This window comes from Salmo salar, chromosome 05, assembly GCF_965601325.2.
Source record: "Salmo salar chromosome 05, fSalSal1, whole genome shotgun sequence".
In the NCBI taxonomy this organism is placed as follows: Eukaryota; Metazoa; Chordata; class Actinopteri; order Salmoniformes; family Salmonidae; genus Salmo; species Salmo salar.
In genome coordinates, this window is record NC_138295.1 from 35,017,549 (window position 1) to 35,036,567 (window position 19,019).

At 41.6% G+C, this 19,019-nt stretch overlaps 1 protein-coding gene across 2 annotated transcripts; it reads left to right on the top strand.

The window, feature by feature from the left end:
• Positions 1 to 1,240: 1,240 nt before the first annotated feature.
• LOC106604706 (cationic amino acid transporter 3) lies at positions 1,241 to 18,975 on the top strand. Of its 2 annotated transcripts, none has more exons than XM_014199635.3 (12): positions 1,241 to 1,377; positions 10,603 to 11,024; positions 11,445 to 11,606; positions 11,812 to 11,983; positions 12,259 to 12,377; positions 12,467 to 12,689; positions 13,039 to 13,178; positions 13,284 to 13,386; positions 13,462 to 13,697; positions 13,947 to 14,113; positions 14,356 to 14,464; positions 14,746 to 18,975. In XM_014199635.3, the coding sequence occupies exons 2-12, from the start codon at positions 10,658 to 10,660 to the stop codon at positions 14,886 to 14,888; spliced, it is 1,941 nt and encodes a 646-aa protein (XP_014055110.2). In that variant the 5' UTR covers positions 1,241 to 1,377; positions 10,603 to 10,657; the 3' UTR covers positions 14,889 to 18,975. The 2 variants fall into 2 exon arrangements, with proteins under 2 accessions (XP_014055110.2, XP_014055112.2); XM_014199637.3 differs by having other exon boundaries at positions 1,249 to 1,377; positions 10,583 to 11,024.
• Positions 18,976 to 19,019: the final 44 nt, after the last annotated feature.

Consider the following 19,019-nt stretch of genomic DNA (forward strand, 5'->3'; position numbering starts at 1 on the left):
AAGTTAATTTGTAGAATTTCTTTCCTTCTTAATGTGTTTGAGCCAGTCAGTAGTATTGTGACAATGTAGGGGTGGTATACAAAAGATGGTCTTTTACAAAATAGGGCTAAGTCCATATTATGGCAAGAACAGCTCAAATAAGCAAAGAGAAATGACAGTCCATCATTACTTCAAGACATGAAGGTCAGTCAATCTGGAATATTTCAAGAACTTTGAAGGTTTCTTCAAGTGCAGTCGCAAAAACCATCAAGCGCTATGATGAAACTGGCTCTCATGAGGACCGTCACAGGAAAGGAAGACCCAGAGTTACCTCTGCTGCAGAGGATAAGTGCATTAGAGTTGCCAGCCTTAGAAATTGCAGCCCAAATAAATGCTTCACAGAGTTAAAGTAAGACACATCTCGACATCAACTGTTCAGAGACTGCGCGAATCCTGCAAAGAAACCACTACGAAAGGACACCAATAAGAAGACTTGCTTGGGCCAAGAAACACAAGAATGGACATTAGACTGGTGGAAATCTGTCCTTTGGTCTGTTGAGTCCAAATTTGAGATTTTTGGTTCCAATTGCCATGTCTTTGTGAGACGCAGAGTAGGTGAACGGATGATCTCCGCATGTGTGGTTCCCACCGTGAAGCATGGAGGAGGTGTGATTGTGCTTTGATGGTGGCACTGTCTGTGATTTTATTTAGAATTCAAGGCACACTTAACCAGCATGGCTACCATAGCATTCTGTAGCGATACGCCAACCCATCTGGTTTGCGCTTAGTGGGACTATCATTTGTTTTTCAACAGGACTATGACCCAAAACACACCTCCAGGCTGTGTAAGGGCTATTTGACCAAGAAGGAGAGTGATTGAGTGCTGCATCAGATGACCTGGCCTCCACAATCACCTGACCTCAACCCAATTGAGATGTTTTTAGATGAGTTGGACTGCAGAGTGGAGGAAAATAACAAGTGCTCAGCATATGTGGGAACTCCTTCAAGAATGTTGGAAAAGCATTCCAGGTGAAGCTGGTTGAGAGAATGCCAAGAGTGTGCAAATCTGTCAAAGGTAAAGGGTGGCTACTTTGAAGAATCAAAAATTATATTTTGATTTGTTTAAAGCTTTTTTTGGTTCCGTGATTCCATATGTGTTATTTCATAGTGTTGATGTCTTCACTATTATTCTACAACGTAGAAAATAGTAAAAATAAAGAAAATATTGAATCAGTAGGTGTGTCCAAACTTTTGACTGGTACGGTACATTAGCGTGTGTTGTATCAAGTTTTTAGACAGACAAGTCACACCTTTTTTCAGACTGTAAAGTTCGATCGGAAGACGGATAGTTTTCATCTTGCTGATCGCAATTTATTTTGGGGCCGATCAATTCCTCAGGTATGTAGCTAACTAATGTTTGTTATACCAAAGACATCGAATGAATATTGTATTTGCTAGCGATGTGTTCCAAGAAAGAGTCTGAACCAAAGCGAGTGCTCATCGATAGGAATGAATGAATTAACTCAACGTCATTCAAGGTATGGAAATTTATAGTGAATAACAACACCTGAATCGAATGTGGCAGTACTAGTTGGTCAACTGGACAACATTTTCGCGATGCCCAGCATGAATTAACGAGACTCTTTGTAGCTATCTAGCGTAGTCTGGCAGACATGCTGGAGTGTTTGGATCTAGTTAGCTTTTCAGACAATTCAGCAGTCGGTTCTTTGGTTTTAGGAAGTCTCCCTCAACCATATTCTGCTAACGTTAGGTATTTTGGCTGGCGCGTGATTGGACCGTCTAATTAGTCTTGCTGTAAATCAGGTAGCTAGTTTATCAACCTCGCCAAACCAAACGTAAACGAGTTTAGTAATAATGTAAACATTGAGCGTGTTATGTAGCTAACATTAGATTGATAACTAAATTCGTGTCTAACATTCCTTCTCTATTTGATCTAACGTTATCAATGTACTCTTGTAATCCGGTTGGTGTTTATTTTTCTTCTTTGTCGAACATTGTGTGCAAGCCTGCAGCTCTCCCTTTTAAATGTATTAATAATCTTAGCTGGCTAGTTAAAAAATACAACCTGGTCTCAGAGCATATCGTATTATTCTGTATGTAAATGTGGTACACATTTAATATAGTATGTATTGATTTGTGCATGTCAATCATCCATTTTGTATAATATGTTACAAATTGGTCATTTGTGTATTTTTCAAATTCGTATCATATGTTATGCACTTGCTAAATCTATCATATGTTAAGAATTACATTTTGTTGTGGAAAACATTAACTTTAGCCACCTACAGCAAGCTAGCTAATGTTAGCTAGGCTAGGGGTTATGTTGGGTTAAATGGTTAAGTATGCCGAACAAAAATACAAGTGCAACATGTAAAGTGTTTGTCCCATGTTTCATGAGCTGGGAAATTTTTTTAAAAATCCCTGAAATTTTCCCTAAGCACGGAAAGCTTATTTCTCTCATTTTGTGCACAAATTTGTTTGCATCCCTGTATGTAAGCATTTCTCCTTTTCCAAGAAAATCCATCCACCTGACAGGTATGGCATATCAAGAAGCTCATTAAACAGCATGGTTTTGAGGGCGCGTGCAATTTGCATGCTTACTGCAGGAATGTCCACCAGAGCTGTTGCCAGTGAATTGAATGTTAATTTCTCTATCATAAGCCCCCAGCATCATTTTAGAGAATCTGGCTGTGTGTCCAACTGGCCTCACAACCGCAGACCACATGTAACTACGCCAGCCCAGGATCACATCCAGCTTCTTCACCTGAGGGATCGTCTGGGGGGGAATTCTGTATGTAATAAAGCCCTTTGGTGCAGAAAAAAAAATTTCTGATTGGCTAGGCCTGGCTCCCCAGTCAGTGCACCTGTGCCCAGTCATGTGAAATCCATATATTAGGGCCTAAATAATATATTTAAATTGACTTATTTCCTTATATGAAATATAACTCAGCAAAAACTTAAATTGTTGCGTTTTATATTTTTGTTCAATATAGTTGCAAAGTAGCTAAAATGCCTAAGTGGTCCGTGATGAGATTCAAACACACAACCTTTTGGGTTGCTAGACGTTCGCAGAGATAGATATACATCTCCACCCCGACCAACCACCCTCCTTTTCCTTTTTGCCTTAAGTAACCTGTCTTATGTAACATACCAATTATGTCGCCATAGCATATCATACTAATTTGTTTCCCGGATTTACATTTACTATGTTACATCTAGTCTATGAGACCAGTCTGAATGTCACTAACTGATATATTCAATAAAAGATAGCTGATTAAGCAGCAATGGAATATGCACTGACACTTTCTATTGTGGAAGGCTTGGGTCTATGTATGTTTGTGGTGTTGCGTAACTTTATTCAAGTACCTGCTGAGGCTTGTCTTTCCAGGTGTTACACATTTCTGTGGCTTTTTTTATTTTCTTCAGACAAATAAACACCAATCAAACTACCACACCTACCTTTTTTCAGGGTTCCAAGGAACGTTTGAGTGTTCAGTAATTTATGGTAACTGGAAAGACGAGTGTGAAATAACCTCACCTGAAGGACTGTCACCCAAGGAGACATTCACAGGCTGTGCAAGTGCATTATGTGCTTGAGACCTGTGAGTGCCCCCGGGCTGAGAGTATGGTGGGTGATGAGGTAAACAGCTCTCTTGGAGGACATGCTGTGTAATCAAATATGTCATATACTGTGAGATATAACCTCCAAGTATAGCATGGCACTCCAGTACTTCTTTCAGCCTTTTGGTGAAATTGCATTATTGTGTGGAGACACAGGTGCGGTAGTAGATAGAGGGCTTTACGTAGCAAGAGATGACTGATGCTCTGTCATCTAGGCCCATAATTAGAATGCCCTTTGAAGACAGGGATCTGATGAATAGCAAATGCTGTGTGTGCATCAACAGGCATCATTTCAGAGAAGCCAAAGTAACCATGGAAACAGCCACAAATTGATCATTATGCCCTGTGTCTCATTCCTTAGCAAAAGTTGCCAATGATTCATTCCATTGTCAAATGATATGACGGGTCTTCTGAATGCGGCCTGTTTCCTTGAATTGTTGGAACTGAATCATGAACCTTTTTAATTTAGCTGTACATGCTAAACCTGAGCACTCACTTGTTTGATGGAGGCCACATTGTTTCCCATTTTGTTGTTTTTCCAAACAATAACAATGAGTGGGAGTAGAACCGTTGTTTTTCTTGATATTTAAAACCTCTGAGCATGGAACAGCTTGTTGTGGTCATGTTTGGCAAGACAACAGTATTGCGTTGTTGAATTCAGAAATGTCCTGGCACCTAGGTCATATTTCCTGTGTCATAAGTTCTGCTTTACAATGGTTCTTCTATGTTTACAGTCGGGGTTTAAATTTTGCAGGTTAGAGGTCTACTATTTCACCGGCCACATTGGTGAGTGGTCAGGGCTCCACAGTGCGAGCATTTCACTAGCATTTGTGAATACAAAGTATGATCACATTTAATAGCTAAATAAATTCTGCAGTAGCTGATTTCAAATTATTTCTGCCGTTTTGTTTCATAGCTGGTAAACGCACAAAGTCAAAGAACTACGAATTATATAGTATAGCCTATCCCACCTCGCGCTGCTGTGCGCACGTGAAGAGCTGAGTTTAGGATTATTTTTTTGAAGTGCTGAGCACAGGCATAATGGTCTAATTTAGTTGAAATGAAAGTCTACTGAAGGGAGACTTTGTCACTGTGTTTCTTGGCTATTTACATTGTTCACAAGCTATGTTTTTCAATGTTTGAGTTTCAAATGCTAGGGAAAAGAAGACAACATGGCTACTAATCAGACTCATTCTCACAAGCACAAACATGACTCGAGTTGCCTTACCACTGTAACAAAGATTTTTATTACTAAACCAAGATAGGCCACAGCCTGTTCTTTTTACATCGGAACAAATGAGTCATAGTGGGCGGGAACAAGCAAGGATGTGGGCAGAGCCAAGCACGAGCTAGCGAGATCCTATTGGCGCGCTCTAGCATACATTTGTATATTTCGGTTAGGAAATGCCTACTCTGAAGTGTGCGTGTGCAATAACTAAATTTGCACTACATCTAAATATTTAAAAAATAAATAAACTTTGCCAAAGGGTAAAGCCTACAAAACTTTGTCCACTCTGTTCGTAACATTTTAGTTTTGGGAACAGAACTATTGGGATCAAATGTTTAATTGATGAGAATTTGATTTTGGCCGACATTCTGCTATCTCGTTCAATCTTCTCCCACTGCCGGCCACTGGGCTTTCCACTCCTCACTACCAAATGCCAATCCGATGCTTCACATTTATACATCCAGTGAAAGAACAGTGAGACGGATATATCTGTGACTGTAACCTCCTGTCATTTGTTTGTTTAATTTAAAAAAATTGAACTTTTATTTAACTAGGCAAGTCAGTTAAGAACAAATTCTTATTTACAATGACGGCCTACACCGGCCAAACCCGGACGACACTGGGACTATTGTGCGCCGCCCTATGGGACTCCGAATCACGTCTGGTTGTGATACAGCCTGGATTCGAGCCAGGTTGTCTCTAGTGACGCCTCTAGCACTGAGATGTGGTGCCTTAGACCGCTGCGCCACTCGGGAGCCTGTATTAAAGGGGCAGGTGAAAATTTGTCCCCAAAAAAGGAAACGAAATGAAACAATATACCACATTTATTTCTTACTAGTAATGCATGTATTGTTTTAGGAACATTACAAAGCATGCTCATTTGTTTTATTATACAGTGGCTGGTGGACAAAATGTAACTTGAGGCCCTCTTTACAGTTAAAAATACAGCTGCGCCGCTCGGGAGCCCAAAACTGTTATATCCTTTTAATACTTCTTAGAAATGACCAGAACATGCAATTAATTTCCCACATCATATTGCAAAGACTTTGTGGTGAAGTTTAGCCCACACATTTCACCATGGTCATGCTAGGCTACACAAACATAATCATGACTAATTATTTGTTCACCTCTAAGAAGGTTAGCAGGCTTATGTAACACTCTTGATTATCCTCTTAATGGAGGAGAAAGGCCAACTGTGCTTGATATAGTTGTTATTCCAGAGGCTGGATTTTCCCAACTTAGCCTGGCTAGTATGTCAGTCTACTGCACCTAGTAGATGACAACATGTAGCCAGGCAGACCTTGCAATCCCATTTTGACTGTATCTCTATCAGCCTAAAGTCAGCAATATGTTACTGGTTAAATTGTTAGGGAATTGTAAGTGCTGTGAGTGTAGTAACTTGTGACTGATGCCTATTTGTTGAACTCATAGCCTATAGCAGGGCCATTCAATGTATTCTTACGGGGACAGATGTAAAAAGGTTAATTGCACGGGGGCCAGACATTTTGCACATGCGATTATTCTTCAGAAGAACTGTATTAACTGGTGCTCAACCAACACCAGTTAAGGTGCAACCAAAACAATTGATCATCATTGAAAGGAAAAGGCACAACGCTCGCTCACCATTATTTTTGTTTTATTTAAACGACTATTAAAAGCTTCTTAATTAAAAGTAATTAGGTCATTTTTCAAATCTTAATTAAGCATCTCAATAAATAAGACAAAGCTATGCCAAATTCCAGTCTGAAGGAAATGAATTCTTTGAATTCTTTTCTCAGTGATTAGATGTTTGTCACACCCTTCTAACGAGTCCTTGTGAGCATCAGAGAGGGAAATGGAAGGCACATGCGTGTTCCTGAGAGTCGTAGCTTTCAGGAATATGGGGTCATAGCTTAAACCGTTCAAACACTAGAGGTAAATTCATATGAAGAAAAATAATCAACATGGCACATAGGCGCTAGAAGCTACACTATAGACAACCACCATAGTGCTTGTCTTTTTGGCACTGAATGTCGGATTAGGGCAGGGATTTTTTTCTTCCAGATCTTTTGTTAATGTTCAGAATTGATCTAAGGGCCAGTATAAATTAATATACGGGCCAGATCTGGCCTGCTGGCCGCCTGTTGAATAGCCCTGGCCTTCAGTGTGTACACTATAGATGAAGAACAAGGGCCACAGGGGTATGAGATCTGGGTGTAGGAAATGCAGTCGCCTGTGTCCCCTGTAGACATTGTCTCCTGTCAGCCAAACAGAGTTGACATGGACGCTCTCTCCCTCCTGATGAGGTGTGTTGCCCAGACTGGGCCTGATTAAACTTGCATGGCCTCTCCGGTGTGTGTGTGCCAGGATCAACCCTTCGACCTGGACCCATTGCCAGACAGGAGAGCTTTATTATGTCCAACCATGGTGCCCCACACAGTGGGCTTGGATAGCAATTTTTTTCCTGTTGAATAGTTCCTTTTTTGGACACAGTTGGATAGGGCAATTCTAGATTTCTTACCCAGCTTTGTATTGGGATCATCTGTCTGCTTCTTAAAAATTTAATCGGTCTGGTGTGTCAAGTCAGAGGCCTTTCATCATGTTTTTCCATTCCCCTCTCTCTCCCAAGCTTTATTTGCAACTATGCTACCATTCCTGCTATTCCCCCCTTTCACCCTGTTCTCTTTTCATTTATTTTCTTCATTCTCCTATTTTAGTTTTTCTGGCTGCACATGAATGGGGTTCTTGACTCCCTCCTTTCACTCTTTCAGATTCAATATGGTCTCTGCCAAGGTCAGGGTACTGGTCAGCACTATGCACTACTGCAGGGCTTTCTTTCCTCAAGCTGCTACCAGCCAGTGGTCGGGGCCTAAATGGCTGCCTGGCATTATTCACTATTCAGCCAGACTGCATTTTAGAAGCAGGTAAATTCCATGTAAAAGGACCTACGAGCACCAACATCTGAAGTTCATAAGAGCATGTAAAATGAAAGCTAAGAGTCTATATTTTTGAGAAATTAAGGCATATATACATTTTTCAACCATTTTCCATCCTAAAAATGTGGAATAAGTAAACGCTATGATTTCTTGTCAAACAGATCATTTAGAAAACATCTACCAGAAAGTCTTAAAAGGTGTTAGAAATATACCAAAAAACAATGTTGAAGTAAAGACCCCTGCCAATTAATATCAACACTTTTTTTTATATTTAGTTTTATAAGAGGAAAAAGTCAGCATTCTGTAAGTTCAAGAAATCTTGCCTTGTGCCTTGAAATTCCATTACCAAAAACCCACATCATTAGACATGATCCAGGACTTTGGTGACTACTAAGTCTTTTTTAAACCTTCCGCTTTAGGCTGGATTTGTCTGTGTATTTCATACATGCATAATCTATGAGCAGAATTACCTAAATTGGCCACGAAGTCCCTAGTTTGAAATCAACTTGTTTTCTGGAAGCTGTAGTGCACCATTTTCCCCCACATGGGCCAGCCCCCTAGCAATTTGAGTTCTAGCCAATGAGTTTCAACCCCTCGCCATTTCAGTGAAGACAAGCAAGATGCACATGCAACGACGTGGTGTACATATCTGCACATATGTGACGTAGTAGCAATTTTCGGGGACCACTTTTGGCTTGTGAGCACAATTTTCAGAACTACTGGCAAAAAAAGTATACAAAACTGGAGAATCTCTTTTGAGATTTTCTAATTTCTCTCCCTCATGAGGAGGAAGGATAATGAATGTTCACAGAACAAGTAAAGGTAGACATCAATTAGTTGTAGTGTTTTACTGATATCAGTTTTGTTTATGAATTAAGTGAATCGGTAACAGAATTTCTGCAATTGAATTGGCTACAATGGGGAAATCATAGTTGTCACAAACCACAGTAGGGTCCCCTGCTACTGTCCTCCCTTCTGCTGGCATACTGTCATGTTGATCTGATGAGTTTTCTTTCTGTAGTCTGGTGTTCAAAGCAAGAGTGTGAAAAGTCTCTCCAATTAATGTCACCTCTCCCAGCTCTTATTGACACCTACCCATGAGCCCCCTCTCTTCCCATTTTACTGTAATCAGCATCTTTTCCCACTGAGCACCAACTGACACCGGACGTCCATGGATGATGAAAAGTAGTTGGAATTTGGTCCGGCCTGACCTTGATTTCAACATCCACAGACGTCTGGTACAGCCTTCATTTGGCCCAAACATAGACGTCCATGGGCTCCAAGTGGCACAGTGGTCTAAGGCACTGCATCGCAGTGCTTGAGGTGTCACTACAGACCCGGGTTCGATCCCAGGCTGTGTCACAGCCGACTGTGACCGGGAAACCCATTAAACGGGACACAGTTGGCCCAGCGTTGTCCGGGTTAGGGGAGGGTTTGACCGGCCGGGATTTCCTTGTAGCATCGTGCTCTAGCGACTCCATGTGGCGGGCCGGGCGCCTGCAAGCTGATGTCGGTCACCAGCTGGATGGTGTTTCCTCCGACACATTGGTGCGGCTGGCTTCCGGGTTAAGATAGCAGTGTGTCTGTCAAGAAGCAGTGCGGCTTGGCAGGGTCGTGTCTCGGAGGACGCTTGGCGGTCGACCTTTGCCTCTCCCGTGTCCGTAGGAGTTGCAGCAATGGGACAAGACTGTAACTACCAATTTGGATATCACGAAAAAGGGGTAAAAGTGCTATTTTTAATTTTTCATAGACGTGCATGATTGTTTCAGATTTGGACCTGACCAAATCTGAAACAATCATAGACGTCTATGTTTCACAAGTTTGGACAGCACAGTACAGTACCATATAGTAGAGTCCTGTACACGAGTTTAGTACGCTAATGTACTGAACTCTACTGTTCTGTGCTGTACTGTACTCTACTGTGCTGTACTTTAATAGCCAAAATTGTAAAACATAGACAAATACGATTGCTTCAGATTTGGTCCGGTCTGGACCAACCAAGTTTGGTGGTGGAGCTCGTTTAAAATAATAGCAAGTGTGTAGAATAATACCCAAATATGCAAATTAGGATATTTTTACCTTTTGGATACACAATGAAGAGAATGACATTCATATCCATAATTAGGCATTTTTGTGTAGTACAGATCAGGCACCCATGATGGAATTCCATTACCGCAATTCTTATACCGGGTGTAAATCCACTTCACTTACTGTAGTTACAAAATAGATTTTTTCAGAGTCAAGATGCGTTGTCACAGCTGACACACCATTCTGTTGGCAGACCTCTTTGAATCTTAATTCTTAGCAGATATTTAATAACTGAGTAATATTTTACCAAAATGTTACCAAACTTTGCATATGCACAGTTCTTCCAGTAAATGTTTCTGTAAACTGTTCTGTGTAAATTGTTAAAAGCAGTCATTGTGCATGGAGTTGCGGTTTGTTTAACTTTGAAATCAATGGTTTTTGTTTGGAATACATTTTAAGTGAAAAATCTGAGTCTCAGCGCAATTCTGTTGCTGTGTGATTGCCCAGCACTGTTAAACTAGTGTCAGTGTTAGATCAGCAGAGAGTTTGGGGATTGACGAAGGATGCATATCTCTGATGTTGCGCTTGGTGATGTTGTGTTTACCTACACTTCAGATTATGTAAAATAGGGTCTAACCTACAACATTTAAAAAAAGATTTTTCAATAAAAAAAATGTCACTCCCCATTTGATTATATGATATCTCGCTTGTGAGAAAGTAGTCAATTTACAAAATAATAATTGTTGTCTGGACTTTTCCCTCCAAACCACTCCCCGCTCTCATTTGACAGTAGATTATCCTCTTCCTCAGTTGGCTGTAAGAAGATCCTTCATCTCCTCCTCTTGATTTGGTGACCTGTCCTATCATGGCTGAGAAGCTAGCGTCCTTCGGTAAGATGCTGCTCCGGCGACGGGCACTGGACTGTAACAAGGAAGAGAGCCACTTCGCCCGCTGCCTGACCACGCTGGACCTTATTGCCCTGGGGGTGGGTGCCACTCTGGGGGCCGGCGTCTATGTGCTGGCTGGAGAGGTGGCCAGGGAGAAGGCCGGCCCAGCCATCGTGCTCTGCTTCCTCATCGCAGCGCTCTCCTCCGTCCTTGCTGGTCTGTGTTATGCTGAGTTTGGTGCTCGTGTGCCCAAGACTGGTTCAGCCTACATGTACAGCTATGTGACTGTGGGGGAAATCTGGGCCTTCATCACTGGCTGGAACCTCATCCTTTCCTATGTCATAGGTAAGTCAGAAGTGGGTTAGTAAAAATGAGGGATTTGAAATTAAGAACCAATGTGATAAAAAAAAATGGGCAGGAAATGTTTGATCTTTTTTTTTGTGTAAAGTTGCAAGAAACATGTTTTTAAAGGTAAAAGCAGGATATGAGGTGCAAGGATAACATAAATGTATGTGACTGCACACAACTCCAAGCTGCTTAAACTGCAGTGATATTACTGCTATACCCAGCCAGTCATTTGAGATAATCAGCAATTCTGAGTAGCTGAATAATTAGACTGAATGATTAAGATTCTGACAAGGACGTGAGCTGAAGAGGTTTTACAGGTAGAGCAAGTGCCTGGTCCTTCAGAAGGATTGCCTCATGACAGAAGGGCCCTTGAAAGTATGACTCCAACCTCTCATTGTAAGTCTCTGCCGCTTTCAGGCACAGCCAGTGTTGCTCGGGCCTGGAGCTCCACCTTTGACAACCTGGTTGAACAGAAGATCTCAGACTTCTTCAGAGCCTCCATGTCCATCAAGGTCCCTGGGAAGATTCTTGCTGAATATCCAGACCTCTTTGCCTTCATCCTGGTCTTGCTGCTCACTGGTGTGGCTCGCATCTCATTAACATAACTCAGAACACATTTGAAAGCATTATACACAACCTCAGCAAAACTACAGCTACTAAAGAGGTTTCTATGGCTGCCTCTTCATTGCTGCCCTAGAGCAAGGGCAGAGTGCAGCATTATGATTGGCCGTGCTTGGTCGCTGCCCACATCTGTGGCTCTGACACTTTGCTAACACCCACACAGGCCTGCTGGCGTTTGGCGTTAGCGAGTCGGCCCTGGTGAACAAGATCTTCACAGGGGTCAACCTGGTGGTGCTGGGCTTTGTCATCATCTCAGGCCTGGTGAAGGGAGACCGCACCAACTGGAACCTCACTGTGGAGGACTTTGTCAACACAACCAACATCACTGATCCAGAGTGAGTCACCAACAGACAAGACAGGCAGGGGAGCTCAGAAAGAGTACTTTATTAGGCAGGAATTGTGTTTTAATGTTTTAAAATAAGCCCTATGCAGTAATTGAGAGGGTACGAAAGTCTGTTTGCAAAAATAGATCAAAGCTTTTACAATCATCAGGGGTAGCAGTTCTCTTCTTGAAGACTATATATGAAATGATTACTCTTTCTCTTGGGCATTTTTCTGTATTTTCAAGGGTACTGAAATAATCAGTCCCCTGTTCTCTTTCTTTGTCCAGGATCATTAAAGAGAAGTTTGGCTCTGGGGGTTTTGCTCCATTTGGCTTCAGTGGAGTCCTGTCTGGGGCAGCAACCTGCTTCTATGCCTTTGTGGGGTTCGACTGCATCGCAACAACAAGTAGGCCATTTCTTCTTGTCTCTTAACACCAGAGTATTTTTTTTCTGTGGTTGACGACTGTCACATTTAAACCATCTCTATCTACACAGGCGAAGAGGCCAAGAACCCTATGCGTTCCATCCCCATTGGTATCGTGGCTTCTCTGGTCATCTGTTTCTTTGCTTACTTCGGGGTGTCTGCGGCTCTCACCCTTATGATGCCCTACTACCTGCTGAACAGAGAGAGCCCACTGCCAGAGGCCTTCAGTTATGTGCACTGGGACCCTGCCCGCTACATCGTGGCTGTGGGCTCCCTCTGTGCCCTCTCCACCAGGTGACCGGCACAGACAGTTTCCCATAGAGACTTCTCATGGCCTTGTGTGCACTTCTAGCAAAGGTAGAAAGGCACCCAGATGGCAGGCTATTTTTAGTTTATTTATTTTTGTGTCTGAACAGATGTTTCTTTTCATATACTGTGCTTTCAGTTCCTTTTTTTGTTGTTCGTTATTTGCCTGCAAATAACCAGTTATGATATAGAATATATGAACCAAACTTTTTTTGTTTCTTGTGTTAAATGTTGATGGCCAGTCAGTGTTTGTGGACTGTCCAGAGACATGGTTGACCTCTGTGTGATGGCGATGACTTTGCCTGTGTCTGAGTCCCTCTGTCTTTTCTCTGTCCAGTTTACTGGGCTCAATGTTCCCCATGCCCCGTGTCATCTATGCCATGGCTGAGGACGGCCTGCTCTTCCGCTTCCTCTCAAAGATGAACATAAAAACCAAGACACCCCTGTTAGCCACCATCGTGTCGGGTATTGTAGCAGGTAAGCTTAGCCCTTGCTTTACTGTGCACCAACACTTCGTTTTCTGTCAACTGTTTAGCAGCTACTCTGTTTCTTAGAATTGAAATGGATTCTTTCTCTCTGCAGCCCTGATGGCGTTCCTGTTTGATCTGGCAGCCCTGGTAGACCTGATGTCGATAGGAACTCTCCTGGCATACACACTAGTGGCAGTGTGTGTGCTTATCCTCAGGTTAGTGCAGAGGATTTTGGATAAAAAAGAGTTCAGTCAACATAGGGTTGACTCTTTATGTGTATTTGTTCTCAGGTACCAGCCGGGTACCCTGGGCCTCAGCGGTGCCAGTGAGAAGCTGGTGGAGCTGGTGGGTCTGCGGAGGGCAACCATGGCGGAGGGGGACAGTGGGGATGAGTTTGACCAGGAGGGTGAGGGGGAGACCAGGCCCCTCAGGGAGAGGTTCACCCTCAAGATGCTGCTGGTTCCCAGCTGTGACGTCCCCACCAAGACCTCTGGACTTATCGTGTACATCACTACCGCTGTCATCTGTGAGTCTCACCCTTTAGTCAGGGTGAAGTGTTGATGACGTTTAAAGCTGTTTTGGGTGTACTAGAATAGCTCCACATATTTAAGTGAGACTTTCTTTTGATAAGTTTGGCATACTGTTTACAAATGGAAGCAGCTGTCTGATCATTTCAATCCATTCTCTCATTTGCATTATGTATGACCAAGAACTGTAAAGTACAGTTAAGATTCCACTATACATGCTGAAGTTCACAGTCTCTTTTTCTCTGTAGCTGTGTTATTCACCCTGCTGTGCGTAGTGCTGGCTGTGTGGGGGGCAGAGGTGGTGAGTTGCCACCCCCTGTGGGTCACCATATGTGTGATACTGGCCTTCCTCTCCTTCCTGTGTGTGGCCATCATCTGGAGACAGCCCCCGAGCAGACAGGCACTCACCTTTAAGGTATGATAGGAGTTGTCAATCACATGACTCAGTTCACGTTTGTTGTTTCATTCATCCTGAGAAACCGTTTCAGCGTTCTTCTAGAAATCACTGTCTGTCTGTACTTGTTTCATTGAATCATCAGCGCTTAGCTTAAAAAAAAAAGAAAATGAACATGTTGTATTTGTTAGTCTTGATTATGTCCAGTGTGTGCTACTTGTGGTTAATGTAGAAACTAAACAAAACAATGTGAATCCCCTCAGGTACCCCTACTCCCAGTGCTGCCATTGGTCAGTATCTTTGTCAACATTTACCTCATGATGCAGCTGGATGGGCCAACGTGGTGTCGCTTTGCAGTGTGGATGGCTATTGGTTAGTGAGATCCCCATCTCTTATTATTGCTTTGCCTCTTGCGCCGATCTGTATTATTACTCAACGTTGTGTTACTCAAGGAAAGGAAAGGGGGATACATAGTCAGTTGTACAATTTGAATGAAAGCATTCAACGGAAATGTGCCTTCCGCATTTAACCCAACCCCTCTGAATCAGAGAGGTGCAGGGGTCATAAGTACAGCGTGTCAGTGAGGTTCACCTTTGACATGCTGCGGTTTATCACTGTTTTAAATCAGTTTTTCTTCCTTCTCTTTCTCCTAGGTTTTCTCATCTACTTTGGTTATGGCATTAGGAACAGCTCAGAGGCCACACCCAACCGTAGTAAATTTGAGACAGTCCTCCGATCAAAGAGTCCCATCTACCTGGCAGAGGATGACAGTGAGGTGGAAGGGATGACACCTTAGAGGAGAATAGTGGTGGAGTAGATGGTGTACGCCCCAACAACATGCCACGCAAGACGAACAGGTGCACAGTCTCATCGCGTTAATGTTCAACTGTCTGGGCCTTGTGCTACAACTAACTGTCTTCTCCTTTGTTGATATTTGGTCATTCCTATAATGTAGAGAGAACCTCACATGCTAAATAGATTTTGGATGTACAGTATCAGTCAAAAGTTTAGACATCTACTCATTCAAAGTTTTTTTTTATTATTATTTTCTACATTGTAGAATAATAGTGAATACATCAAACCTATGAAAAACACACATGGAATCATGTAGTAAGCAAAAAAGTGTTAAACAAGTCAAAATATATTGGAGATTCATCAAAGTAACCACCCTTTGCCTTGACAGCTTTACACACCTATTTACATTTACGTCATTTAGCAGACGCTCTTATCCAGAGCGACTTACAAATTGGTGCATTCACCTTATGATATCCAGTGGAACAACCACTTTACAATAGTACATCTATATCTTTTTTTTGGGGGGGGGTGCCCTTGTTTGGGTGTAGGGACTGATCAGAGCCTGAATGTACGGAGGTGTCGTTTCCCTCAGCTCCGTAGGCAAGCACCATGGTCTTGTAGCATTCTCTCAACTAGCTTCATGAGGTATTCACCTGGAATTCATTTCAATTAACAGGTGTGCCTTGTTAAAAGTTAATTTGTGGAATTTCTTTCCTTCTTAATCTGTTTAAGACAATCTTTTGTGTTGTGACAAGGTAGGGGTGGTATACAGAATATAGCCCTATTTAGTTAAAGACCAAGTCCATATTATGTCAAGAACAGCTCAAATAAGCAAAATGAAACGACGGTCCATCATTACTTTAAGACATGAAGGTCAGTCAATCCGGAAAATGTCAAGAACTTTCAGTTTCTTTTAAGTGCAGTCGCAAAAAACATCAAACACAATGATGAAACTGACTCTCATGAGGACCGCCACAGGAAAGGAAGACCCAGAGTTACCTCCGGTGCAGAGGACAAGTTTATTAGAGTTATCAGCCTCAGAAATTGCAGCCCAAATAAATGCTTCACAGAGTTCAGGTAACAGACACATCTCAACATCAATTGTTCAGAGGAGACTGCATGAATCATGCCTTCATGGTAGAATTACTGCAACAACAAAAAACACTACTGAAGGACACCAATAACAAGAAGAGACTTGCTTGGGCTAAGAAAAAAGAGTAGTAGACATTAGACCGGTGGAAATCTGTCCTTTGGTCTGATGAATCAAAATGTGAGATTTTTGATTCCAACCCACGTGTCTTTGTGAGATGCAGAGTAGGTGAACGGATGATCTCCGCATGTGTGGTTCCCACCGTGAAGCATGAAGGTGTGGGGGTGCTTTGCTGTTCCACTGTCAGTGATTTATTTAGAATTCATGGCACACTTAACCAGAATGGCTACCACAGCATTCTGCAGCGATACGCCATCCCATCTGGTTTGCGCTTAGTGGGAGTATCATTTGTTTTTCAACAGGACTATGACCCAAAACACACCTCCAGGCTGTGTAAGGGCTATTTGACCAAGAAGGAGAGTGATGGAGTACTGCATCAGATGACCTGGCCTCCACAATCACCTGACCTCAACCCAATTGAGATGGTTTGGGATGAGTTAGACTGCAGTTGAAGGAAAAGCAACCAACAAGTGCTCAGCATATGTGGGAAATCCTTCATGACTGTTGGAAAAGCATTCCAGGTGAAGCTGGTTGAGAGTGTGCAAAGCTGTCCTCAAAGGCTGGCTACTTTAAAAAAAAATCTCAAATATAAAATATATTTTGATTTAACACTTTTTTTGGTTACTACATGATTCCATATGTGTTATTTCATAGTTTTGATACCTTCACTATTATTCTGCAATGTAAAAAATAAAGAACCTTGAATGAGTAGGTGTGTAACTTTTGACTGGTACTGTATGTGCACTGAGATATACACTGATTGTACAAAACAGTAAGAACACCTGCGATTTCCATGACAGTCTGACCTGGTGAACGCTACGGTCTATTGTTAATTCCACTTCAATCAGTGTAGATGAAGGGGAGGAGACAGGTTAAAGACAGATTCTTAAGCCTTGAGACAATTGAGACATTGCTTGTTTATGTGTGCCATTCAGAGTTAATGGATAAGATGAAAGATTTATGTGCCTTTTGAACAGGTTATGGTAGTAGGTGCAGGGTTTTTCACGCTCAACAGGTTTCTATGTGAAACAAAAATGGTCCACCACCCAAAGGACATCTATCCAACTTGGAAACAACTGTGGGAAGCATTGGAGTCAACATGGGCCAGGATCCCTGTGGAACTCTTTTGTCACCTTTTTGAGTCCATGCCCTGACTAATTGAGGCTCTTCTGATGGCAAAAGGGAGGGGTGGGTGCAACTCAATATTAGGAATGTGTTCTTAATGTTTTGTACACACAGTGAATACTCAATCAACATGAACTTGCCAAATTTCTGCATATCTAAACATTGAAAGGGTTTTTTGAATTAAATATGTCATTTGGGTGGTACAAATGGCATGAAACAGAGGTCCTCCATTTTTTTTTTATGTGTTATTCTCGTGCCTGGTTGTTTCTGCCTGAATTCAGCCATTTTCCCCAAAAATGGTGTCTGATCTCTACTGTCTTTGCCCTGTGAGTTACTGCTGGGTACAGTAAGCACATCAACAGGGTATGTAGTGTCGTGTGTCTTCCTGTCCATATAGGTAAATTACTATGGTATTATTTGTGTTCTTTGGGGACGGGCAATACCAAGGAGAGGGTCAAACCACCCCAGAACTCACTGTCTGCACTTTAGAGAGATGCTTGACAATGAAATTACATTTTGTAAAACTTGATGGTCCTTACCCAAAAGATGGTCATATTTCTAATTTTTTAAGAATTTATCATTTTGAATAGAGAATATTTTTTTAAACAATCATTAATTGAATTTTGTTTTCATATTTATACAGATACATAGATATGTATGTTATATTTGTTAATTATTGGAAGAGCTGCCCAAATAATTATTCAATTTAAAATTATGCTCTTAACTGTAGAGATTCTGTGACGAGAGAAATAACTTATTTTTGTACCATGATGATCGACAAACTCTACCAAATAGAGAGATGTCTATAGGAAGGTACACTGAAGAAAAATGCTGATATTCCTTGGAGCCCAAAACTGGCACTACTGAAAGGCAGAGAAAGGATAACAATACATTAGCCTAGTATGAAAAGGCTTACAGGTTTTAAGGTCTTAATCTCGTGGTACATGTTACTTACATGATTGATTGATTCCATGTATAATTTTGTACATAACTGTTTTGTATATAATTGTCATTGAAAGATGGGCTTGGGTTTTAATCTCTTAACTCTGAGTGTCTAACTGAATGTATTAATAACATGAACTGAAAACCCCACCAGCCTCAGTCAAATTTTGTTTCTAGTCACTTTGCTGTGGTGGTGTTCAAATCAACTTGTTACTGGTTTTTCTGTTTTAACTATGTGCCTCAAAATGAATTTGCTCACTTCAAGGGTATGTATGTAACTGTTATTTGTATTTTATGCCTATTTGCGAGATGGTCACATCACAGATAATCAATTCAAATTGGTATCCCTTCATATTATTGCGATTTAAATTACAATTTTAAGATCAAGACTGGCAAGTCTTGTGGAAAAATGGTCTAGAAAACACACTGCAAATGGATGTGAGTAAAAGTCTACAATGTGGGGATATTTTTGTATTTTTTTTTCTTCCAGGGGGCTCAAAGCTTGTTACAGAATCATGTTGCAAAGAAAAGTCTTGCACATTACGTCAGTGTCTCATACAAGGTTTTGTGGAGTGAGTTACAATACTAGGATATCTACAAACAACCTTGAGGTCATCAGAACAGTATTTGAGAAAAGTACAATTGTGTTGTACTAACTGTTTCATGTCCATTTGTACTCTTCACTGATTTTAAAGCATAGTACATGTACTGTTATAATGTCTGTAAATGTGTCAAGAGAAATTACTGTATATAATCAATGTTTTTTAAGTACATTTGAATCCTCCAATAAACTGATTTCTGTCTGCTGTGACTTACTGAATGTTATTTTTTTTCCCAGGCTTTCTTTACAAGGTG